Genomic DNA, 27,908 nt, shown 5'->3' on the forward strand with positions numbered 1-27,908 from the left:
GGTTGTTTTTAAAGTCAAATTTACAAGAAAAAATGTCAACCCTGTAGCATAGACTACTTGAAAACGCTAATCTGCGTTGAAAGTCTGGTTCAACACTGATAGGGAGAACAGGAAGTAATGAGCTTGCTGCTACTATCTACTATATGTTTGGGTTTTAATCGACTTGTAATGTGATGTACGAGCATGTTCTTCTCAACGGTCCCACTTTACAAATGATTTCTGTAACAGGATTTTCCTCGGCATGTATGAAGACACCAGCGTTTGTCTTGGCCCGAGATCCGTCTCAGCATGAAAAACCCATGACAACAGCTTGGCTAGCTAACAAGGCAGAACTGTTCTGTGTACGATCTGTGCACTTTCATCATTAAAGTCCTCTCAGAATATGTGCTAATCACCCCCACACTGATTTCTTGACTACCGCAAACAAACGACACGCTGTAAAACCTCCAAAGTTGAACCGGCCTCCCTGGCTGGTGTCGCGTTGTTGTCCGCGTTCCTGGTCAACATGGAGAACATGGTGCTACTCATGACCTCAAAGTGTTAAAGCAGAGCTAAAGCCAAGAGGCTCTTCTTAACGCTAACCCCTTGAAAACCCCTTTCCGTTCTGGTCAAACCATGAGAAGCAATTGAAAGCAATAAGGAACTGAGCCTGAAATGTTTTCATGCGGCGTTTCTCTGCATCTACGTCATCTCTGTTGTTGTAAAACCTGAATAGAACAACAGTCGCACAATCCCCCGAGTAATGGACAATTAAACGCTGGAAAGAGCTGAGCTCATTGCGCCAAGCACAGAGGGTTTGCTAGCGCTATAGCACGTTGCTATTTATTGGGTTATGATGTCCAAACAAACACTTCCCAAGGTTTTTTTGAGTTTGAGAGACCAGTTCTTGTGCTTTTAATCAGAACAATAACAAGTGAGATGATTTATAGAAGTGTCAAGCGTAATTGTGCTAAATTGCTCAAGACATGGAACTTAAATTGATGACAACTATGTTAAAACTTTCGGTCAAGAAATAATTAGCCAGTTTTTGCAGTCAATCTTGCTCAACATGCCAAGGAAAGAAAGGAGTCTTAGAGGTTTAAATGGTAAAGATTTTTAATTAGTTTATAAATATTTCTTTTTTTTTAATTCAGCATACAAAAATGACAGTATGTACATCCACAGATAAGTGGTTCCGTAATGGATCAGAGAGGTTTGGCTCTTTCTTTTTTTATGTTGGGTAAAAATATAACAAGGCACAACACATATAGTCCAATGTCCTTGCTGATATACGTGGAATAAATACAGGTATTCTCCCTCTAGAATTGAAGTAACAAACCAACCGATGGAAGGCATTGCGACGTTCCTCGTCCAAGAGCCGTATTTGAAGTTCCCTTTGCGTGTTCAGCACTTTCTTTATCTCGTCAGTCTCTTAACTGGTGAAAGTCAAGTACCATCTGAGTTTTGAATCCCGTAGAACTTGGAAATCAAGCAATTCCGAAGGTTGTAAAAATCAAAGCCTTGTCAAAAATAGGGGAAATGGTACTGTGTAAGAAAATAGACTTTTTTTATGTTTAAAAAAAAAAAGCGAGAGCGAGGAAAAATCCTCGAGGACGGTGAGCAAAAACCACGTTCCTTTGTGCGGTAAAAAAATAAAGTCCAGCTTCTGAGTTGATATTTCTTTATAAAAGTTCGTAAAGCCAAAAATAAACCACGTCTTCTCGAAAGCATACACGCTGGAAAAGCATAAGACAAAAGCAAGCCTTGTTGGCAACATGCTTCGGTTATCTGTGGCCATGTCAGGTAGACAAAGGTTACGCTCCACACCCAGGCTGAATATATCTAGAACAAGAATCAGCTCAACCTCATGTCTGGGAATTCAGTCCAGTTCTGTTCCAGATCTCCTTTAGATTAGTTTAGCTGAGAATAGGTACGTGTGACGGGAGGGGGAATTATCGGAGCAGACCGCAGGGATGGACGGCCGACTCATTTGCACACATATTTCTCCACAGTCCTCTCGCACTTTTTGCACGTGACATAGCAGCACCAGTGGTATTTGCAGTGGCAGCGCTCCACCACTCTCTCGGAGTAAGGGTTGTAGCCTCGGCCACAGCACATCAGGTCACAGCTGTCACTGCCGCTGGACGTCTTATTGCACTGCCTGCGGAACAAACACACAAACACATCTAATTAGTTAGGCAGGCTTACTTAAAAAAAAAGCATGCAAAACGATTGTCTTAAAGGGTTAGTTCACCCAAAAATGAAAATTCTGTCATTAATTACTTCCCCTCATGTCGTTGGACACCCGTCAGACCTCCGTTGATCTTCGGAACACAAATGAAGATATTTTAGTGTAAATCTGATGGCTCTGAAAGGCCTCCATTGGCTCAATGGCACAGTTCACTCTCAAGACCCATAAAAGACACTAAAGACGTCGTTACAAAGTCCATCTCACTACAGTGGGTCTACAATAACTTTATGAATCGGCGAGAATAGTTTTTGTGCGCAAAAAACCCTAAATAACGACTTATATAGTGATGACTATTTCAAAACACGGCATCATGAAGCTTCGAAGCGTTATGAATCAGTGAGTCGAATCAGTGGTTTGGATCGCCAAATTTCAGCAGTTTGGCGGTTTGACACGCGATCCGAATCATGAATCGACTCACTGATTCATAACGCTTCGAAGCTTCATGATGCCGTGTTTTGAAATCGTCATCACTATATAAGTCGTTATTTAGGGTTTTTTGCGCACAAAAACTATTCTCGCCGATTCATAAAGTTATTTTAGAACCACTGTAGTGAGATGGACTTTGTAATGACGTCTTTAGTGCCTTTTTAAGGGTCTTGAGAGTGTGAAGTGTATTGTGCCAATGGAGGCCTTTCAGAGCATCAGATTTAAACTAAAATATCTTCATTTGTGTTCTGAAGATGAACGGAGGTCTGACGGGTGTCGAACGACATGAGGGTAAGTAATTAATGACAATTTTCATTTTTGGGTGAACTAACCCTTTAAAAAAACAAGTAAAGTGAAATAGGAATGGTATGTTGTGCTAACAACTGCTTAGTTAGTATAGTTCACTTACACGCGTTCTAGCAACTAAAAAAGAACTAGAGAGTACTTGATCTTTTACTTTAGGTTTACTCTCGACTTAGTATAGCAACCATTGTTGTGTTTTGATGATGAATGTTGAAGTCTGTGTGTGACTCAAGCAAGATATTATCACAAATATAGAGGGATTGTCTCATGATGTAAGTGTTAGCACTACAATTGTAAACGATCATTATATGACAAAGGGACCTTAATTTCTGACTACATAAAAAAAGCAACCTATTTGTTACTTCTCTTCCTGAAACTAAATAACTGATTTCTTGATGTATCGCTGCATCAATAGGAAGAGAGTTATAATATGAATCTTCCAAGTGCCCAACCAATGTGAACACTGATCCCCATAATGGCGAGTGTTTTATTTTTTTGCTTGACAAAATGGCACTCAAACCAATCAATTAATCTTACCTTGGTTTTTCTGAGTAAACCAGGAACAGTATGTGAATAGTACAGTTAGCTAGATTTTTACAATTAAGTTAAGACATTAAGTAAAGTTAACTAAAAAGTGTTAGTTAGAATCACTGTTGGACAGACTGTAGCCCCATTAAACATTATAAAAACTATAAGCAAATAATGCAAATTAAATACTAGTTGACTAATCAGTCATAAGGACGATTTTTGCATTATACACTAAAGAAAAATCTGTCAAAAATAGGGCACAATGCACTGTAATAATTTAACAGAATTTTCCGAAACTTCATTGCATTGTATTTTAAGGTTAACTAATAAACCTTAATTCATTTTAAGGGCTTTTTTTAACAGGTCATCTTAAAATGCAATGCTTTTAGTGAGACCAAAAAATTGGAAAAAAATAAATATCTATAGAGATTTTTTTTTCTCCTTTTTTTTATTATTTTTTTTTTTTGAGTCAATTTATCAAGACTTCATATTGATGAATTATATTTTAGTAGAAAAAAAGTGCAGAAATATTTAGTATGATCACTTTTTATGTTTCTGATAAAACAGTACTTTTTATAAAAAAATATATAAAATTAAAATTATAAGTGCTACAAATATATTTTTTTTATCAATCTCACTTCAATATTGAGGAATATGTATATGTATGTGTATATACACACACACGTGTATATATATGTATGAAAACTTGGAAATATTTTCTACATTTTTCTATTTTCACAGTTTATATTTTTTTATTAGTTCAAACTATTTCTCCAGATATTTAAATACATAATTATTTTCCATATTTATCAATTATTATATTATATCAGATGTATCTATTATATTATCAGTACACTCTAAAACCGGATAAGTTGAGTTTACTTAAAACATTTGAGGAAAGTGGTTGCCCTAAAAAATTTAAGTAATGATTACTTGATAAACTTGAGTTAAATTTATTTAAAGATATTAGTCGTTCTAATAACTATTTTAAGTTGAATAGACTAAATACTTTAATTTTAAGTAATACCGCTGTTTAATTACTTCACTTATCTTTTTAATTGCATTAAGTTGTTCTTACTTAAACCGTTTAAGTTTTGTCAACTTAATTCTATCTGGGATCTGAGGAAGTGTACTCCCAGAGTGCATTGTGGCATGAATAAATTAATTGCTTTGTTTTACTATTTTTGCCTTTATTTTACTATTTGCCTTTTGTCAGTATAACCCCAATAATGACAGCAAGTAAAATAGTAAAGGTCGTATTAATAAAAAAATAAAAAAATAAAAAAAAAATTTTTTGTTTTGAAATCAATCTCTTGTTGCATTGCTGCATTAATAGGAAGTTAATTACTACAATATGAATAAAGTTCCAAGTGTCCAACCAAAGGGAACACTAATCACAATTATGGTGAGAAGAAGTGGAGGAAATGAGTGATAAGTCTAGAAAAAATTGCACCACCTCAAAAACACTTTGCCCGCCCGCCTGCCTGCTTGTTTTTTTGCTTTGGCAAAATGGTACTCAAACCAGTCAAGTAATGTTTACTTGAGTTTTCTAAGTAACGAAGGCATAGCATGCAAATAGTTCAGATTACTTACTTGTTTTAAGTAAGGTCAACAAATTATTGGACATTAAGTAAAGTTTACTAAAAAAGTCTTAGTAAGAACAACTGTTGGATTTTACAGTGTATAACAATATGGTGTGATTTACATTGTAAACCTTTTATAGTTGTTTTTGAATATTTTTTATATTGACATTTTGTGAATTTGTATCCCCGTTATTTGTTAGTTGCATTCCTTATATGAAAAGTTCAAATGTGTATCATTATTACACACACTTTTTTTTTTTTTTTTAAAGTAAATGACTAGTCCTACATAATCCAGGAACAAGACTTCAAAAATACATTTACACAAATCGACGACCAAACCTCTCTCTGTGACCATGAGAGCCATTACTATACATGAGCGTCTTTTCAAACCAAGGTAAACATTTAGCTCAGCCACATATTAAACCAACAGCAATAAACCGTCTTATAGCTCGTTTAAGAGCCGCTTGATTCGTACCCAGGGAACATTTAAATCTAGCAGGAGTGGATCCTGCAGACGCCCTCGTGTACTGAAGCCTGAGGCATCTGAGCAATGAACAGCCCTGTCATAAATCACGCTCCATACACTAGGGGTCGGCCTGTGTGTAGCCCTCTCCGTGTAAGTGCATTGTTTTATAATTGTGTGGTGTTAATGCTCAGGGTGCTGAGAGACAGACGGAGGGGGTGGCTACTATGAGAAAGAAGAATGCTGTTATTTAAAACTAAAGGAAAAGTCTCTCCCAGGTCAACGCTGAAAGGGCAGAAAGGCAGGCAAACATGCTTTAGGACTCAATGAGTAGCACGTGTTCAAATGCCGACCAGTCAAAAAGTTTATAATTCATGAAGAGGACGAGAACGTAGTACAGTTTGCTCTCAAACACCTAATGTTCTTAAAGTGATCTGGTTTTACCATCAGTTTTACAATTTAACAGCTGTGAGCAGAACTTAAAATTTCACCCCCAAAGTGAAAACACATTTTAAACAGCGCTCCGAGATTGTTTCTTGTTTCTTTAGTGATAACCATCATCTCGAAGCCTCTGGGATGTTGTTCCGTCTGAACTTCTAATGTGCCAATTTCATTAATCGCAGTCTTGTGGCCCACAAAGCAGCACTTGGAGAGCAATGGAACTATAGATGAGACAGATGAGATATGCTTGTCATTTGGTCTCTAACCATCTATCATCGCCAAATCAGATTAGACTAGACCTATCTAGTTAGGGTAACACTTACGGCTCATTATCTTAAGACCTTCCAAATCACAAAGAGAGGATGTGCAATGATAGCAGCTTCCTGACTGCTTTCTGGGTGAATCTCAAATTTCCCCCAAAAAATCACTGTTTTATAGTGCTGATCTCAGGGTGAAACATGGTCTTGTTCTTCACAGGTTTCATGAGATTCGCCCTCGTTTCATGCTAACTGACCTTCTGTAGAACTGACAGCATAACAAATCGGTTAAATGTGAAGACAGGAGATGTTGTAGTCACATGTTTTAGAGACAGGTATAGGGTGATGGGTTAAACAGAGGAGCTGAACCCTCTACATACCAGAGACCACCATGGAAGCGACACACACAGTTCCCTGTTGACGTTCTCTATTGATTACAAAACACACCAGTGTCTTGTGACCAAGTGCAAAGCACTAAATATATGAACAGAGAGCGCGTGTGAGTGGTCTTATCAGGACTAAGGCTGAGGATGTATGCGGTGTGTTGAGTGCACCTGACATACAGCATGTCTCTATAGGTTATATGTGCACTGACCTATATGTAAAGCTTAAACGGTTACAATGTTCAACTGAAAATATTGAGTTTATGAATCACACACACACTCAAAGACATTGTGACACCATCTACGGCAAATGTACTCGGTGGCCATCTTGGTGACATCCAGGCAGACATTATATTATTTCAAATTAGCAATACAATTAAATGTTTCTTCTATAGCTCAAATCACAAATAAAAACACTATAAAATAAATAAGTCAAATAATAATAGAAAATATAATCGGGCCAAGCACAAAGAACAATCAAAATGGCGATCATGCCAAAATGGCCAAAAAAATAATTAATACAGTGACTAGTATTATGATTTAATGGTTTATCAATTTTTACCAATAGGTGGCGCTGTTACAAAACTGATGTGGTGTGGTCCGAGTAGTGACAATGACACATGCCAAATTTGGTGTTTTGCAGAGATACAGTCTCAAGAGTCATTTTGGCCTCAAATTTCGAGCTGCGGTATACGAAAAACGGTTTTGTCTATCGACACATCTATAACTTGTTTCCATCATGGTCTGTAGATGATAAGATTCAATTTCGGTGAAAATGGGACAAACGGTTTAGGAGTTTGAAAAAATCGTTTTTTGAAGAAAATCAAAATGGCGGACAGGAATTTTGGCTGACTATGGCAAAATTGGTATCATGTTATTGGCATGACCCAAGGAATCTAATTTGACAATTGGCTAATTTGATCAAAAGTTATGAGTATTTTTGGAAATTTAATTATAACTTTTGACCACAAGGTGGCGCTGCCCCGAAACATTTTGAGTACATTGGGGGCATGGTGCCGAAGACACATACCAAGTTTTGTAACGATGCGACAATTTGTTCATAAAATATGACATTTTACGTCAAAATTCAAAATGTCCGACCATGATTTTTGGGGAAACCATTCAGAAGTTATCAGCAAATATTTTTCATATCTCCTGACCACTAGGTGGCCGAAACGGTTCAGGTAGCCTCAGGTCATGGTTGTCATAAAACACACCAAGTTTGGTCAGAATACACTAATATATCCTTACGTCTATTTTGGCGCACTCTTCATTGAATTCATTCTTGAATATCAGAGCATTTTTTTTCAAAATTCAAAATGGCGAAAAAATTGTCATGACGGAAAATGAAGTCATAGGGTGCAATTGAATCAAGGAATCAATGAGCCAGGGAAGGAATCTTGTTTCTAACTCTTTCGGTTCAAAAGTTATTAGCATAAATATGAGTGCAACTTTGGACAGTTGGTGGTGCTAGAGCGATTGAGTTAGAGACGCCAAAATTGCTATGGTGACAGATCAGACTGTCTTCTATCTGTGTGCCAAATTTCATAATTTTGAAGTTGGAACTTTGAAGGGAGTAGGGCGCTTGTGTTTTCTTAAATTTGTATTGGTCATGTCAATCACATCACTGCTTGCCTACACCAAAACCTACACTGTAACCTTAACCAATGAAAATAGCTGTAGGGCGGGATATCTGAGGAAGTGGTTAGGGTTGGAAATCGCTTTCAGAACGCACTTGGCGAAGGAAGCAACGAAAGGCCACGTAATTTCCTCATTAGCTTCACATGGAAAGTTACTACGACAAAGCTAGGCAGCGACAACAGGAATATCTCATCCTTGCTGTTAATATGATACAAATAAATGTACATAATGAAGTTTTTAAAAATATGCTTTATATGTGTGTGAGTGTGTTCCCAAATCTGCTCTTAACTTTATAAGTTAAGCATTAAAAACATTTCTTACCCATGAAACTTGATATCAAATGCATAAATAACTCCAACTCTCCCGCCATATCTAGATTTAAAATGAATCGTGAGGACTTGTCACCCTAGGCCACATGACCATAAACCATTAAATTTCTTCCTTGAAGTGACCATTGCATGTTCCCTTAGCTAACTGACTTGTGGAAGGGCCCTTCGTAATGGGATTTAGTTGCTCACTTTCATTTGGAACGTCCCTATAATGGCGTCTCCTTCCGGAAGTGCCCTTCAAGAGTGCAATTTATTTTTATCTTTGTTGGTGTTTTTGAAGTCGGAATGAATTGTGATAGTCTACTGTGATGTATTAAGGCTTCTCAAGCAAGAACAAATGTAGGGCAGGACTTGATATTGTCAATCAGGAATTTATTTTATCATTTGATGGTTGTGGTTTGCTATTGCTGTGATGTCATTTGAGTGACAGGTTGCCCCGCCCTTGCTCCAGTAAACACATCATCAGAGATGTAGTTGAAGAGTGAGATGTTATTTTGATTATAAATTATGAGGGCGCACAAATTTAAAAGTAAAAAAATTGATGGCTTTAAGACTGTGGATTGCACACGGTTGCTGAAAAATCATGTCATATGACCCAATAGTTCCATGAATCTTTGCCAAAGACAACATTACAGAGCACATTTAGACACACACATGACAAAAGCAAGGAAGCTAAATCTATACCTAAATCTATACCTGAGTCTCCACTGATAAAGCAATAGGAAATAAGCAGGAAGAATTCATTGTGGCGCTTATCTGTGTGTGCAGTGATATCAGCTGAGAGCTCTTGGCTCTGTGAATAGCTGCATTACTCACAGACTGACTCTGATAACGGTAAAGAGGACACAGTCACTTTGGACATGTCAAAGACACGTGTGTACACAAACACACTGATCCCCTCTGCTTTATCAGGGCTTTTCACAACAAAATGGTGCCAGCAGAGAAGGAAGAGAAGAAACCTTAAGAAGTTACACACTAAAAGGTTACATCACATCTAATGGCATGAGCGTTGTGCTTAAAACAAGTAAAAATGGATTAAAAAATTTGGAATAGTTTGCTTTTCGGATCAGCAAGTTAAAAAGGAGGCTGTTAAAGTAAGTTCAATTTGATACTAGTCTTGTCAGCTGTTTCTGGACTTGAAATGCTTGCAATTTAAGGGCGCTTTCACACCTACCTTGTTTGGTCTGGATTTTCAAACTTTTCAATTTGGTCTGAATCAAAATTGCAGGTGTGAAACCTTCCCCGTACCACGGTCCGGACCAAACAGATGAAATTTGGTCCGACAAAAAGAGGTCGTCTCTGTCCGGATCAAACTCAACAAAGGTTCGGTTCGTTACTAGTGTGAAAGCATTTTCTGTATAGTTCGTACTTTCAGACCATTTACAGGAAGTTTATGTTTAAATATTCTAATGTTATTTTTAAATTTCATCTAGGCAACATTGATTATGAAAAGTGAAAAGATGCGCAATATGTCAGAAGACAGAAATTCAGAAATGATTTTGAAAGAAATTTTGTATGATTTTGCTTAGAAAGCATTTCTTTAATGTGAATTTCGTTTCGTATAAATGGTATCTTAATTTTAATCAACGTTAAATCAGATAATTGCCTGGATTTAATAAATAAGAAGCAAATAGTCTATAGCAGACAATAATCGCGGGAGCGATCACATGCTTTGCACATGAACTGGAGCGGGTCTCAAATAAACCCAAACTCAGCAGCTACTCGTCTCACAAACATGAGAAATATGTGCATATAAAGCTTGAAATGTCCACTTTTAAACGTAACGAAAAGAAAATAGTCCAGCAATGCGCACTGTTCAATAGTGGCAATGATATGCGTCCGTTCATTCATTCTTGTCAAAGACGCTGACGTCAGACGCACGTCCGTTTACAAACCAATCAATGTCCAGATGCCGCCCACATATATGATGACGAGTGGACGCAAGTGTGTCATGTAAAGTTCTTTAGTGGGCTCGTATAATTGCAATGTGAAACCAAACCAAAACTAACCGAATGTAAAAAATGTATCAAAACATGAACTTCGGTTCGGACCTTGGTGCGGACTTTCAGGTGTGAAAATGCCCTAAGACATGTTTTAATGATCAGCATACTGAAGAACTCGTGTCAATGACATAAATATGATATTAGATTAGAGATATTTTTTGCATTAGAGTCAGACCTTCTTGTATGAGCACTGAAGTGTGTAATCTGTTAATTCGTTAGTCTCACCTGTCCTGAGTACCAAAAGAGCCCATCTTGTCATTCCTCATGCAATAGTCTGGTGAACTCTGCAGATAAACCAGCTCGTTCTCTCGGACCGGCCGGATGTCGATGTCTTTGGGGACGAGTTGCTTGCGTGTGCCCATGGGCCGATGGACCACCTTAGTTGCTGACAAGTACTTGGTCTTCAGATCAATTGCGATGTCTTTCAGGTCCTGTAAGCCTCTCCAACAGGTCCGAATGGAGCAGGATCCAGAAACACCGTGGCATTTGCACTTCATGACCAGAGCGTCTCGCAAAGCCTGCGTGGGTTTAGATGAAGTTGATAGTAAAGTGACAATCTCCACATGAATGCAACATACTAGTGAATTTGGACAGCTTTTCCGCATTATGCATGCCATCATGTACACCAGGGTTCTTCAAATCTTGCCCTGGAGGGCAAATGCGCTGCAGAGTTTAGCTCCAACCCTAATCAAACACACCTGAACATGCTAATCAATGTCTTTAGGTTCATGAGAAAATCACAGGTATGTGAGTTTGATCAGGGTTGGAGCTAAACTGTGCAGCGCATTGGCCCTCCAGGGCAAGATTTGAAGAACCCTGATGTACACATTGCTTCCCAAAAACCACTTTGAACACAGATCATACTCAAACGAAATACCAAAAGCCCCTTTTTAATTAAAGAACGTGCTTTGAATCAGGTTTATAATTCAAATCAGATTCCTTGCCCGAAGGTGCGGTCACATTAGCAATATTTCAGGGAGATTTCGCAGATAAAAAAGGTGGATTGTCAAATATGTAGGATGTATGAGGAACAGCTCAGAAGTGACTGGCAAACCAAGCAGCTTTCTGACGGCCAATGCAGAAAATACACGTGAACAACGAGCGAAATCTCATGGAAACTTCCATTATTTTTGGAATGTCTGGTTTTCGCCGTGAAATTTCACCAAGCAACAATACATGTGAACACACCTTAAAGGGATAGTTCAGCCTTATGTCGTTCCAAACCTGTAAGACTTTCGTTCGTCTTCAGAACACAAATGAAGCTATTTTTTATTAAATCTCAGAGCTGTCTGTCCCTCCACTGACACTTTGACGCTTCAAAAAGTTCATAAAGAGATCGTAAAAATAATCCATGAATTGAACTGTTTAGTCCAATTTAGTCTAAGGGCGTTTTCACACCTGAAAGTCCGCACCAAGGTCCGAACCGAAGTTCATGTTTTGATACATTTGATACATTCGGTTAGTTTTGGTTTGGTTTCACATTGCAATTATGCGAGTGCACTAACAAACTTTACATGGCATACTCGCGTCCTGTCATCATCTATGTGGGCGGCATCTGGACATTGATTGGTTTGTAAACGGACGTGCGTCTGACGCGTCTTTGACAAGAATGAATGAACGGACGCATATCATTGCCACTATTGAACAGTGCGCATTGCTTGACTATTTTCTTTTCGTCACGTTTAAAAGTGGACATTTCAAGCTTTATATGCACATATTTCTCATGTTTGTGAGACGAGTAGCTGCTGAGTTTGGGTTTATTTGAGACGCGCTCCAGTTCATGTGTAAAGCATGTGATCGCTCCCGCGATTATTGTCTGCTATAGACTATTTGCTTCTTATTTATTAAATTCAGGCAATTATCTGATTAAACGTTGATTAAAATTAAGATACCATTTATACAAAACGAAATTCACATTAAAGAAATGCTTTCTAAGCAAAATCATACAAAATTTCTTTCAAAATCATTTCTGACCTTCTGCCTTCTGACAGATTGCGGATCTTTTCATAATCAATGTAGCCTAGATGAAATTAAAAAATAACATTATATTATTAAAAATAAACAGGAACTTCCTTTAAATGGTCTGAAAGTACGAACCATACAGAAAATACTTTCACACTAGAAACGAACCGAACCTTTGTTCAGTTTGATCCGGACCGAGACGACCTCTTTTTGTCGGACCAAATTTCGTCTGTTTGGTACGGGGAAGGTTTCACACCTGCAATTTTGATTCGGACCAAACTGAAAAGTCAGAAAATCCGGACCAAACAAGGTAGGTGTGAAAAACTCCCTAAGAGACTCGATCCCTTTATACGATGAACAGATTCAATTTAGACTTCTATGCACATATAAACATTTATCAACACACACACTGTTTGTGGTAAACAGAAGATCAAGCATGTTCCCTTGACATGCAAGAACCAATGAGGTTTATTCTCGTGTTACGCATCACTTTTGAGCTTCTACAAGAACCAATGAGGTTCATTCTGGTGTTACGCCGCACGTTTGAGCTTCAGCAAGAGCCAATGAGGTTCATTCTCGTGTTACGCATCACGTTTGAGCTTCTGTTTAAAGTGGTAGTTGCGTAGCTGTCTATGGAGGAACAGAAAGCTCTCAGATTTCATCAAAGAGATCTTCATTTGTGTTCTGAAGATGAAGGAAAGTCTTACGGGTTTGGAACGACATGAGGGAGAGTAATTCATGACAGAATTTTCATTTTTACGTGAACTAAGTCTTTCATAGTGAATAATGAATTCCACATGGTTTCTGTGAGGTACCGCTCACCTGTCTGCCTACTTCGCTATTGTGAAGATGCATCAGCTTGTTTGCGTGCGAGCCAGACTTCTTCTTCAACTTCATGGGGGCGTCAGAAAACTTGGAGCCCATGAGGAGACCATAATGCAGGTTATCAGCACAGCCGCCCCACCTGTACCCAGGCTCGGGTATTTCACCTGGAATCGGACCACACGAGCACAGCCTCAGGTCTCCGGAGGTGCATGCCCGTGCTATAGTGTGACTTATAGCGGCTGCAGAGAGCGCGTATACAAACGCAGATTCCCTCGTTCCTGAAAGATGGGGGGAAAAACGGATTAAAATGAGTTGCTAATAAAAAAATACTTTTTTTCCCCATTATAGCAACATGAGAAACCCGTCGGAATGCAGTATGAAAGGATAATGGCGGAGCTGTTCTCACAGTGCACATATGTCATGACAAGATAATAGGTGTAGAAACAGGAGAGGCTCAACTTGACCCCGTACAAGGTACATCAAAGACCATCTCCTTAGCGGCGCACTTATGAGAAGCAGGAGCGCTTTAACTCTTGACAAATGCAAACGGTCTGCGGGGAAGGAGGGCCGTTCTCGAAAACTTCAACAAGATTTAGTTTGACCATCTCCGGCGTTCGGATCATGCTAAAAGCTCTTAATAAATAAATAGGGAGGACGATTAAACCCCCCGTCAAAGCGTAGCATGCACGTGTCGGCGCCGTGATGAAATTCAAGACGTGACGCCACAACATTAAAACCAATATAACACGATATCCCTTTCATGACTATTTTATCGAATTGATTTTAATTCGCTGATCTGTGCCGCAGGGGTCGGACACAGGGTAAAACTGTAGGATTTAAAAGACCGTGAAACTAGCCCCCCAAAAAAAGGCAATTCTCTGTCCATTACTGACTAACTCGCTCAATAGCATCTCTCATTGAATAGAATGGATCCTATTGTTAGTCCTCACAGTAAACGCTGCTCCTCCGAAGCCTCACATCAAACAGAGCATAGGAAAAAAAGGGCAAGAATTCGGCGGGTCGGAGGTTTCCGGGTGAGCAGGGCTACGATTTCTTTTATCATGCAGCGAGGCACTTAGGCCGAATTGCTGCATTTAACTGGCATAGTCTGCGTTACCCGGAGTGTTTAGAGATCACCGTAGGCTGCTTTTTAAACCATTGCCCTCATAAAGTTCTCCCTCGACAATTAGATGGGTTCCTCAGACCTATTAAGGCCTGAATGGAAACCACACTCGGGCATAAAGAGAGGTGTGTGGTCACTTAAGTCGCCTTGAAGGAACTGGCAATGGACGTACAGCAAATGTTGGGCTTGCTGTGTCTAAACAGAACATCTGCGGATAGATCTCCGAAACGGTTCACGCAGAAATAGCCTTGAATTGGAAATAAATCCTCCGTGGACATGATTTTCTCCTGTAACTCACCTCGTTCCAGGTCCGGGAGGAATTTTTGAGCATCAATAGAGGAACAGTTCCAGCGCATGTCTGTGAAGGTCTTTTGGCAGACCTTTTTAACCTCCCGAGCAGCTTGGATGATGGTTTGCATGAGTTCCAGGTTACTCCTACAGAGCTGAGCCTGAGAGGAGACGAGGCCTGGCAGGGTCTTGCAGTGCTGGGTCTTGTTGATGTGTTGTGTGGTCTGCGATAGTGCCCTGGATGAGGAAAGGCACATGGATGAACACTGGATGTCTGTGAAAAACTGTATTCGTTCATTTAAAAGTCTTTCGTTTAATCAAACAAGCGATTCAAAGGATGTTTGGTGGTGTGAAAAGTGGTCAAAATGTTTGCGGCAAGTCTTCAATCCAAATAAACATGGTTAAAGCCAACATTAAGAGTAACATCGACGGCTTGCGAAAGCGCTCTCGCACGCATATAAGCTGCGGGCTAAAACTGTTCAGTGTCTCGCTCGCAAAGGCATGCAAACAACAACCCATTCCCAGAGATAATCAATCAAGATTAGAGCAAATGGAAGACGATTATTTCTGCATCACTTGGACGCAAGAAAGGAGCCAAAAAGCAATTGCCAATGGAAAAAAAAAATCTTGCTTATGCTTAAGATGATTCGTTCTTTGTTCAAACTTTAGTGAAGGTAGAAAACGCAAATCATAGATTTTATCTTAGAAAGGTTGAGCGTTTTCAAAAATCATATTCATTTGGGTAAGACTTTGTGTCGCGTGATTCCTGTTCTCTCTTTGACTAAAAACACACACATGTATCGCTATTCGTGAGAACCAAACAATGCCCGCTCTACCTTTGCCTGTTTCAGATTAGGGGCCGCCACTTTATGCTCCATGATATGCTGTGACTGACAGACCCCTGTCTTAACCTCCGCTCACACACACACACACACACACACACACACACTCCGTCTTTGTTATCCAGGGAACACAGGTGTTTACGGCGGCATCTGTTTTGCATTTCTTGCCATGCAATATCATGCAAAATGGCCTCTGCGTCCCAATTTCACCACCGTCATGTTTTCCATTGCAATGGATCAATTATGTGAGTACAAAACATTCGGGAAATTTGACTTTTGACGGATCAAATTTTTCCCCCTAATTAAAAGCCTTTGTTCCACTGTTCCAAGATCGATTCCCATGTTCCGAAATTGCACACAGTTTAACAAAACGCAGTGTGTATAGAGAGAAAAGAGCAACTCACAGCCATTTGATTCCTGTGCACTGCTGAGACAGGAGCAGGAATGTGAGGAGACAGAGCGGGAGTGAAGGGAAGGTTTGCTTCATGCTGATACGATCCAGCTCGATCAGAAGACGCTGATGCAGGTGCTCGCTGACCCCACTGCTTCTCGACACGGTTATAATTAAAAGCCAAAAGCCATGACACTTGCTCCGTCTTTCTGTCCCACTCCTGCTAGAAGAAGAAAAAAGAGATTCAGATTACGCCGATCACATTCGTGTGCATATTTTGAAAATCTGTTTAAAAACAGCTTTTACACACAGCTTTCCTAGTAATTTTGCATTTTAAGGTGGTATTATTATAATAGTCTATTGTATTCTCTTGTAGTTTAAATTGCAAAAGATAAAAGATTCCAAAGCAAAACTTGTTTTTGTAATATTACGGTCCAATTTTTCAGTGTTTTAAAATAGCATTTTTCTAATACTCTGCATGCAAAATTGTGAAATATAGGTGTGGCGTTTTTTTGGGAATGTTATCAAATGTTTCCCGATTATTCCCCTCGCTGGAATAGCAGGGTAATAAACCGATCCTAGCTCCCAGTGGACAGGCTGTCTGGCCTCAGGCGTGATGCTTTCACATACACACAGCGATTGTCCAGATTGCAGAGGGATTTTTTTCCTTCCCTCCTGGCTACCCAGACAACTATACATTAAAAGTGATATTACAATTACAGATGTAGCTCAAATTATAGTACTTGTATTACACTTGGTACTATAATTTCTACTCTAATCATGTCTGCGATTTTAGTTATTCATTAGTGTGTGTTTTTTTTTTTTTTTTTTTTTAAATCAACAACCTTAGAAATTTAAGTTAACTTAATTCTCTTTTTTTCTTCAGCGTACTCATTTTAAAGAAATGTTTAGAAGTTGCATGCATTATAATCTACATACCAGATGGATTGCTAAACGCGTATTGATTTTAATATTTTTCAGAGCTACATAACTAAACAAACCTCATTTAAGATTTAGATTATGCCTATTTAAATTATATTGCATGTGTGTAAAAGCTGTTTCACTCCTGCAGGCTGCGATATCGCTCACTTTATCTTTTATCTGCTTTATTTCCACCTTGGGCGGAACCGAAGTGAACTTAAAATGTAATTAGTCCACTCGATATAACCCCTCTGGGTGGTCTATAATATACATTAGTGCCCTGTCAATTGACTTTAATTTGCACCTGGGGTATTTAAAAACCAAAACAGCGTTGCACATAAGAGACACAAGCAAGCGAACAATAAAACATAACGCGCGCTCATCCTCACCTTTATCAAACACAGGTTGACTTCAGTGTGCAAAGTAATCCAAAAGCGCGTTTTCTTTAAATCCAGCCAAACTTCTCTAGTTAATCCGTTTTTGTGAAGTCCGAATGAGAAAGCATCATGCAACAGTCCACTGATGAAGAGGTGTGTGTGTGTGTGCTGCTCGCGCGCTGGAATCTGCCGGACTGACGGTGCAGACGGAGCTCGAGACTATAAGAGCCCGCGCGCCACTTTGATCTCGCGCTGATGTCAGGGGCCATTAGCATAACAAAGTGCTTAAGGTTACGAAGCCAAAGAAAACGCGGAAAATATGATCTGTGGCACTCAGGCCATCTCGCTACTTTTGACACGGGATTTTCCTCGAAAAAGGTGCGTTTTGCGTAATGAATATGTGCGTAAACAATGACTTTAAACAAAGAAAATCTGACACATTATTTTAATTCCCTCTTCTGTTTCCAAAATAGGTAACACTTTATTTTACAGCGTCCTTACCATAGTAAATTATGCTAAACCAAACCCTAAGCCATAGTAAATACATAGTTAATTAATATTAAACAGTACTTAAATATATAAATACACTGTAACCCCAAATGATTCTTAATTAGCCACATTTCGATGGAAACTAAGATATCTAAATATTTATTCTCTCTCTATATATAATTTAGCAATGATTGCAGGATGTGTGTGATTTATCATCTTATTATTTTTCAATAGTCCATCTTTATGTGATTCACCAATTGAATATTTCTTGCAATATCATGTGTCCTATGTTAGTACATAAGTAGTAATACCAGTAAAGTATGCATAATTGCATGCAACTAACCTTAAACCCTAACCCTATAGTAAGTACATGTAGTTATTTAATATTACACTGTAACAACACCTTCAAATAAAGTGGAACCAATTTTATTTTCTAATAAACCACTCATAATATCATGCAACTGATACTTTGGGAAGTTTGTTTTCTGCACTGCAATCCATGGAAAGTGAGAAATCGTGGGAGCATCAATTTCAGGGGAATAAAATCACACGATTCGCTACAAAGTTGGACATTTTGCAACTCTATTGTTTGCATGGTCCATAAAATGAAGTTTCCACACTCGTGCCATTTACACGGCCCATATTGGCCACTCCGAAAACGGCAAAGGCAATTTTCCAAGCACGCTAATAATGATTTCCATGTGATGAATATATCCCGATGCACGTTTCATATTAGCCACTATATGACAAAGGTTCTTCTACATTTCGCACAGTAAATGATTTAACCTTCAGAAACACTCCCAGTAGCCCATTGAAGTCCACATCTGAGCAGAGACGTTTCCTAATTTATAATAATGAGCTATTAAATTCTCGTGTTATTTTTGGTCTATGGAGAAGTATAAAAGAGTCCATTAAAGGATTCATTATCATTACAGATTGCTAATAATAAATATAAATGTGTTGAGAAAATATTTGTACGGAATAAAAAATAGGCCACTACGTGTATCCATTTATTACAGATCCCACCTCACACAATGGCCAAGTTAATATTTTAACCATCTAAGGTAACTGTCATTTTAATAGTGTCTATGGTGTAATAAAAGTCAAGATGTTCTCTGGCCATATGCTTCTCTTATTAACCTGGCTCTCTGCTCCAAAAAAACGCCTCCTGCGGTGAAAAACTCACAAGATTCCCCTGTAAAACACACCGCACAACCCAGTTTTCAAATAACGACGCAATTAAAGTACAATCATTAAGAGTTTTTCCACTGTTAACAGTATCTACTGTTTTATATAAAGCAGGCAATTCCACTGATTTTGTGGTTACGTGTGTAAAAGCAGAGCTGAGAGTATGAATTTGAGACAAATGAGCAAAAAACAAACATCAAATGTACAGCGCAAAATAATAAACTAGCCGCGTGAACCCTGACGCTCAAAATAATTCATTGGTTTGAATAGGGTAGACGTAAATTAAACAAATTAGTTACTTTTATGAGTATTTCTTTTCTTTTGAGTTCTCAAAACGGACACATTTTAAGTATTGTTTCATTGGTTTGAGTTTTGTGAACGTGTTTCTTTTCATTTAGACCAACTTGAATTGAACCGAAACTGGGCTGGAAGTTCTATTTCCCAGCATGCTTTGCCATGACACTCGAAAGGAAGAGTAAATGTATATGTATGAGTACCAAATAAAAATGGCAAAAGTGAAAATGGTGATATATTCTTTTTACACCATGTAAAAGTAGCAGTTCTTTGCCATATGTGTAAATAGTATAGGTTTCTCAGAGCGGAAGTCGTCATAGTTGGGTTAAAAATTATAGCTGTGAATGAGAGAATACATTAAATCTTTTTTTTGTGTGCGCATTTGCTCAAATAGCAAAAGAAAAATGCCACAATAGTGATTTGACAACTTTCAAAAAGAGGGAAAAAATAGAGTGAGATTGATAACGGCAGTGAAAAGAGAGAAATATGTTAATTTTTACCATCACTCCCATAGACGCTATTAGAAACGCCCTCACAGCAGCGGTAACTTGTTTTGTAATTTGATGCAAACGTAATTAAATACAAAGTATTAGTGTTATAAATGTACATATATATATATAAAAAAAAAAAATGAAAATACAAAAAACGTTGCAGGATTTACTATATTGATGTCCGTTCACAGCCATCGCAGTCTGTGAAAAGGGTCTATTGCCTTTTATAGATGGCATTTATACTTTATTTTGACAGATATACACTATTTGCACCTCAGTATTGTTGTACATTAACAGGATGCAATAATAACAGAGTGTAAATGATTATATTTATTAAATGGATGCCGCCTTAATGGGATAATAAAAGCCCTCCATACTACCACAACTAACCCTACCCAATAAATATTTGTATTATTATTAAACATTTCGTTAGGCACTTTATTTCCACTTTTAGAACATTTTCTTGATTTTTATTGAAAGTAAGTGCCTTTCCGATGTGATGTGTGATGGGAAAAGGGAGAAGAGCGAGTTGTGCAAAAGGCGGATTCGAACCCGGGTCGATCGCGTCAAAACCAAGTTCCATGAGCATTAGGCCGTGTGTCCACCACAGCTTTTTTTCATGCCGCTGGCTGGCATATTCAATTGTTTTCAGTGGGAGCGCCGCATTTTTAGAACGACATAAGCGTAACGAGACGCTGAGCGAGTATTTCACGCTCAAGTGCTGAGCGCTCAATGTTTTCTACTGGTCGCCGAGAGTTGAAGACTGTTCAACTTTGAGTAAAACGCAGGGCTCATCGCTGTCACTTTTCACCCAGCCGTCCAATCACAGTGGAGGAGGGGCGGGACAAATACAACACCGACCAATCGCCACATTCTGCTTGTGCAACATCAACAGATGAAAACAACAAGCATAATAATGGAGCAAACTTATTTAAAACAAGAGCCAGAGCAATGTGATACTTTACATATCTGCATTTTTTAAATAGAAAAAATATAGTAACAAACAATCTGTGAAATTAGATACTAGTAACACTACCGTGGATATCCCGTATCATCCCAAGCAAAGAGTCTCAACTGAAAAAAACAGACTGTCCTCCAAAAAAAACAACTTTAAGCAACTTATTATGGCCTTTATTTACATTTTAAAGTCATGCGCCCTCTAGCTGTCGTAAAAATAATGATAGTGTCGTGTTACGTAATCAACTTTTCCGAATTCAAAATTACTGATTCAAAAGTTCATTTAAATGCAATGTGTGGACCTTTTACCATCATTTGTCATATTTCCATTTAGCAAAAATCTTTTTTTATTAACCACTACACCCACCCCTAAACCTCCCCAGTGATTTATAGTGCATATACACTTTATGAGCACATGCGTTCTCTGGGATCGAACCCACGATTGCATGATCACATGATGTTGTATTTTGCAATGCTCTATCAATTGAGCTACGCAAAACCCGAAATAGGACGCAAATAAAAGGAAACAAAGCATTAAAATGAAAGTGTCCTTTTGTCGATAGGGGCGCAACTTTAGTAAACGCTCCTATGAGTCGTATTTCAGGGAAGTGACAAACCACCTAGGCGTTTGGTTGGAGGACATGTTGGAAGAAAAAAAGAGCCCACAGCGAGGCGTTTTCTGCTGAGCGCCTAGCGTTTTCATTGTAAACCCATCTAGCGGAAAAACGCTTTGGTGGACACGCGGCCTTACGCTCTACTGACTACGCCACTGAAGACGTTGAAACTCGCGCATCTTTTTAATCTTGTGTCGCCTAAACAGGCATTGTTGGGCAGAGCTATAGTCTATATAGTGCTTGCCAACAAGGCACGCTATTTGCACTTGTGCTAGTCACTCAGGTGTAAATAGACACTCAGAATAAAGCACTGCCTGTTCTGCTTACTAAAATTTTGAATTTCTTAACTTTCAAAACTTGAGGTAATCGGTTACAGCAATTTTTTTGTTTTGCCAACTTTTTCGGGTTTACAATGCACATATGAAATGATTAACATGACATTCAGGGCAAATTACTGTAAAGGTCTTGTATTATTAAGCCACATAACAATGCAGCATTACAATACGTCAACAGTAAATGAACAATACAAAATCTGCTCAACATTTCTGAACGAGGTCATTCTCAAAAGCAAAACAAACCGCGCAGATCCCTTTCGTTCAAGGTCTTGCGTGTGTGCGAGTAAACGCCTGGCGTTATTTACTTATGCGCAGTAAATCATGCACTATAACCTCGATTGAGCCATTCCATACACATCTTATTGCATAATAAGGCATTCTGATGGATGTCAGGAAGACGCATGTGTCTCACAGACTTCTATCATTCACTCCAACAAGGCATGCGATGATATTGGAAACCGTAGGCACGACTATTTTAGTTTAATTGATTTAAGAAATAATCTAATAAAGTAATCCTTCTCTCACAGCTGAAACCAAAGCGGCGAAGCACAGAAAAAGAGGGCAGCGTGTATATTTAGAGCTAATCTGATACTCTTAAGCGGTACCACCGCCAATTGCCGAAGCATGACATTTTCATTCACTGCCAAGCGGCACCATTTCAGCTCAATATAACGTGAAATGCCCGTGGAGCTCTAATCTCGACCCAAAGCAATCGGGAAGCAAATATATGCATCTGCCCAGAGGAAATTATTTGTGGGAATGGGAATTAGACAAGCTGAGGAGGACGTACCGGAGATAATAGACTTTGGACATGAATAAAAACCACAGACATTACATTTCACATTGTGAATGGACGGTAGCATCAATAAACGGGTCTTATTTTAATGATAAAACCAATACAAGAAAAAGTCTGTGAATCTTTTGCAGGATCTGTGAATAATTTTAACTAAATAAGAGAGATTGTACAAAATGCATGTTATTCTTTTTTTAGTACTGTCCTGAATAAGATATTTTACATGAAAGATGATAAATAGCTGAATTTATAAAAATGACACCGTTCAAAAGTTTTCACACCCTTGATTCTTAATCTTGTGTGTCGTTCCCTGATGATCCACCACTGTGTGTGAGTGCGTTTTGTTCCCTGATGATCCATGGCTGTGTGTGTTTTGTGATGGTTGTTCTTGAGTCTCTTGTTTGTCCTGAGCAGTTAAACTGACCAATGTTCTTCAGGAAAATCCTGCAGGAAAATATTTCAGTTTTCCAGCATCTTACATATTTGAACTCTTTCCAGCAGTGACTGTGTGATTCTCTGTGTGTGTGTGTGTGCAGTGACTGTGATTCTGAGATCTGAGGACGATTGAGGGACTCAAACACAACTATAAAAAAAAAGCTTCAAACATTCACTGATGCTCCAGAAGGAAACACGACGCATTAAGAGCCGGGGGTGAACACTTTTGCATTTGAAGATCAAGGTAAATTGTACTTAATTTGTCTTCCGGGAAACATGTGAGTATCTTCTGTTGCTTCTGAAGGGAAGGACTAAATTGGGGAAAAAAGGTATATTTAAACAAAATAAGAAAAATTTGGACATCATCTTGTTCAAAAGTGTTCACCCCCGGCTCTTAATGTGTCGTGTTTCCTTCTGGAGCATCAGTGAATGTTTGAAGCTTTTTTTTATAGTTGTGTTTGAGTCCCTCAATCGTCCTCAGATCTCAGAATCACACACATGTTTGTTTTTGTGAAATGTGAGGACATTCCATAGGCGTAATGGTTTTTATACCGTACAAACCGTATTTTCTATCCCCTTACACTGCCCCTGCCCCTAAACCTAACCCTCACAGGAGACTGTGCAGTTCACTTTCTGTGAAAAAAACCTAATTCTGTGTGATTTATAAGCATTTTGAAAAGTGAGGACATGGGGAACGTCCTCATATTTCACTCTCTTTTTGTAATACCTATGTCATACCCATGTCATTATACACATTTGTGTCCTGACATTTCACGAAAACATGCCCACACACACACACACACACACACACACACACACACACACACACACACACACACACACACACACACACACACACACACACACACACAGAGAATCACACAGTCACTGCTGGAAAGGGCTCAAATATGCAAAAGATGCTGGAAAACTGAAGAATTTGTAGGATTTTCCTGAAGAACGTTGGGCAGTTTAACTGCTCAGGACAAACAAGAGACTCAAGAACAACCATCACAATACACACACACAGCCGTGGATCATCAGGGAACGACACACACACACACACACACACACACACACTCACAGCCGTGGATCATCAGTGAACGACACAGGATTAAGAATCTTAATTTTATAAATTCAGCTATTTTGTAAACATATTTTACATAAAATATCTTATTCAGGACAGTACTAAACAAAAAAGAACATGCATTTTGTATGATCTCTCTTATTTCCTTAAAATTATTCAAAGATTCATACTTTTTCTTGCCACTGTGTGCATTCACAGGGGTGTGGAGCCATAATAGGAGAGTCTGACACCCTTTTTATGAGGGACGTGAAAGGCATCTAGTAGCAGTGAGATGTGAATGGGCATGAACTCTTAATATCAGGTCAAACGGGACTGAAGACTGACCAGCAGAGCCCTGACCTCCCTAGAGTGTCTGTGTTTGAGGTTTTAACATGCAGATTCTCAATTCCTCCCCGTACCAGGATCAACACCACAGTCACTTTGATCAGCGAGCCGAGAGTCTCACACCGCCTCAGGCTGGTTCAGAGAGGGCAAGAAAGCCACTTGGGTTTATATAACTGAAATTATGCACGGGGCTGAAAAATACATGTGCTTTGAATGAGAAAATGCCTTTTTTGGGGGTATTTCTTGTTTGAAACGTTAACTGGATTTAGTAATTTTAGACATTTTGTGGTGGGTGTGCATGTGTGAAGTTTAATGCCGTTACTGAGACTAATGATTTAACGTTTGCATAATGAATCATTTGCGGCAGCTGTGCCAACTGCTCCACGCTATTCGTCTTCTATCTGAGACGTCAACAGACACATAGCGCCATTTACCCTGACACATATTCAGATCATTCATTGTGAGCTTGTTGAAGGAGTGCAGAGACACCGTGCCCCGTCCCCTGACGTCTGGGGTCCCTGCCCTGCTAACAGCTGTCTCCTGTCTCAGAGACTGTCAGCGGCCGCCAGATCTGAGCTGCACGTCTCACTGAAGATGCAAAGTTACGTCAACAAATCAACTTCTATCGAAGGCAAAACAAATCTGTCTTAATGCCTCTTAGATTAAAAAAAGACCTGAATATCGTCATCAACACTGATGAGGTTTTATTGATGCTAATAAAACCTGTGATCATCATCAAGTTTATAGACATGTATTTCTAACTTTATTCAATATCTTTTTCATCTTTTGCTTGGAGATTCTGACGGCCACAAGACTTAAAAACTAATTCTATGCTCTCTCACTCTACAATTGATCTCACAAATAACACTGAATGTGTACGTGTGCACAGTGTATATATACATACACGTGTGGAAAAATGTATAATTTTATACAGACCGTTTTTAAATGTTAATTTGCTAGCATACATATCTATTTTATTATTTTTCATAGCATACACACGACATATATACAGTAGACTATCTATTGTATGTAGTGTGTGTGTGTGTGTGTAAAAGTAAAATGTATAATATATATATATATATATATATATATATATATATATATATAGACACAAGTTAATTTATTATTAAATGTAAATTTATTTACATATTTATTTTATTTCATTATATTATATAGCCTACATGACAAATAAAATATCTACACAAATGTGTGCGTGTATAAAAGTAAAATGTATAATATATATATATATAGACACAAGTTAATGTATTATTAAATGTTAATTTATTTACATATACGTATTTATTTTATATTATTTCATTATATTATATAGCCTACACGACATAATAAATAAATACAATTTATTGTAGATAATTTACTCTGTGTGTGTAAAAGTGCAATGTATAATTATATATACAATTTTTAAATGTTAATTTATTAACATATACATATATGTATTATTATACAATTTATTGTAGATTATCTACTGTGTGTGTGTGTGTGTGTGTGTGTAAGTGTAAAAGTGCAATGTATAATTATATATACAATTTGTAAATGTTAATTTATTAACATATATATATATATATGTATTATTATATTTCCTTGTATTATATAGCCTACACATATGACATAATAAATATATCAAATCAAATAAAGATATCTACATGAATGCAAAAATGTAAATAATCTACTGGTAGACCACCACAAATAACAATTAAATAATCCAAAATTATCATAACTTCTAGTTTCGGGAAGCAATATATTTTGACTTTCAGACAAAGTCAAATCCGTAATAGAAAAATTGAGACCGATTGCTCTGCATGAACACATGGTGCCAGCGACGCAGGGTTGGAATCGTCCCGTTTGAGGCAAAACATCTACGCAGGACAAACAGAACACAGCAACAATGTTGATTTGAAACATTGTTCAGCAGCTCCGCGTCTCCAACAAATACAAAATCCATTTGTTTGAGACACAAGAAAGGCGGCAGCGTCTGTTTGGTGCTGTCCGCTGCTCCGTGATGGAGAGTCTGTCATTGACTGGCTGTTTAAACTAAGAGGAAATGCATCATTTTCAGTCCAGCCAGTTTATTTAAGCTAAGGTGGGAGAAGCTTTGTTTTGGCTGTTCTTTTGAAACCTGTTTTAATTAGGCAATCTCATAAAAACAAATCATGATTTAATAGGCTGAACGAAGAGAGACCTGACAAACAGCTTATGTCGGCATGCCAGTATCCTGAGGTTTTGTTTCTATTGCGAGCATGGTGGTGCTAAAGTTCAAATGGCTCGAATGTAAGCAAATTACTGTTTAGGAGAACATTGTAGGAAGTTTACATACAAGAATGAGAACGTAGAAACCACTCCCCACTTTCACAATTAAGAGTCCAATGCAGAAACTTGTCAGAATGACTTCATTTTAAATTCCATGCACGCTTGTTTTCACTTCGGCAAAAAAAGAAAAAGCGCAGAACATGCTTTTGTGTCTGTGTGTGTGTTCTCAGGTGCTTTTTGCTGTGAAAACACTGGGACAGTCACACTCAGCAGGAGAACCCAGAGAGAAAACGTTCAGCGTCCAATTCAGACTGTTTAGAGAGTTTGGACCTGTTCTTCAGAAAGGGACCATTTGTTTGGGACTGGCCCTCTCTCCCCTCTTTGAAGGCGATGGCCCCTTTCATGTACCAGATGGGAGGTACTTTCAAAAACACAAGTGACTTGTCTCACTGTATGGGAACATGCACCCGTTTGTTTTATGCTATTGGAGTCTGGTAACATTTGCTACTTCAAAGAAGTCTCTCAGATATGGTTATATGCAAAGTGATTTGGAAAATGACAAAACTTGCTACAAGGAGGTAGACCTTTCATGAAATCAAATTCTATAATCATTAGCAAACATGCGAGGAACTCGATGCACGCTCTGTGGCTCGCCGCCGCGGCGTTGTAGCTGTGTGGGGTTTGATCTCTCCACTTGTAAATGATAAAATAGGTGGGAAAGACAAGGAAGTGAAGGGGAGGAACAATGAACGCTTGTTCACAAGCCAGCGTGAAACATGGAAGGAGAATTAAGCTACGGCTGCAAACAGCAGGAGCATGAAAGGCTTTACAGACATCGCCTTGTGTGCATCCATGTTGTCCTGTCCACATTTGAGAGAGCGTTATTTTTCCCTCAGTACAAGATCAAAGTCTTAACCCATCTGCCAAGGAGAATGCTGGGACAGGCGATACAGATGAGATCAAATCAGCGACTTTATCGGTCAGAGGAGACGCACTTGTGGTAAGAGCAAAACAAGATCAAAAGAAGCTGCTCATCAAGCAAAGCGGGCGAGTGATGGAGGTTTGTACACATGAGATATAACCGCGGTCATCGAGACGGCATTTCTACAGCAAAAGCTAGCAACTGTGGAATACACAATCATAATTGTATTTCACGTATGCCAATAAAATAGCAATTTTAGACGCTCACACAGTCAGCGTTTGGGATTGACAACAGGTGTGACTCGTTGAATTGAATCTCTATGAATACTGGATCCACTTTCTTCGCTAAATCCCATCAGAAGATATCCATTTTGTCTGATATCCAAAACCAGTCCGAATGGT

General features: G+C 38.5%; 1 protein-coding gene across 2 annotated transcripts; it reads right to left on the bottom strand.

The window, feature by feature from the left end:
- Positions 1 to 1,080: 1,080 nt before the first annotated feature.
- wnt11 (wingless-type MMTV integration site family, member 11) lies at positions 1,081 to 17,513 on the bottom strand. 2 transcript variants are annotated; one of them, XM_079803967.1, is made up of 6 exons: positions 17,329 to 17,513; positions 16,032 to 16,241; positions 14,796 to 15,022; positions 13,372 to 13,652; positions 10,813 to 11,105; positions 1,081 to 2,140 (listed from the first exon to the last, which is right to left on the bottom strand). In XM_079803967.1, exons 2-6 carry the CDS (start codon positions 16,112 to 16,114, stop codon positions 1,966 to 1,968), a joined length of 1,059 nt encoding a protein of 352 aa, XP_079660093.1. In that variant the 5' UTR covers positions 16,115 to 16,241; positions 17,329 to 17,513; the 3' UTR covers positions 1,081 to 1,965. The 2 variants fall into 2 exon arrangements, with proteins under 2 accessions (XP_079660093.1, XP_079660094.1); XM_079803968.1 differs by having other exon boundaries at positions 16,032 to 16,238; positions 17,329 to 17,512.
- Positions 17,514 to 27,908: the final 10,395 nt, after the last annotated feature.

This window comes from Gobio gobio, assembly GCF_949357685.1.
Source record: "Gobio gobio genome assembly, chromosome: 22".
NCBI classification, from domain to species: Eukaryota; Metazoa; Chordata; class Actinopteri; order Cypriniformes; family Gobionidae; genus Gobio; species Gobio gobio.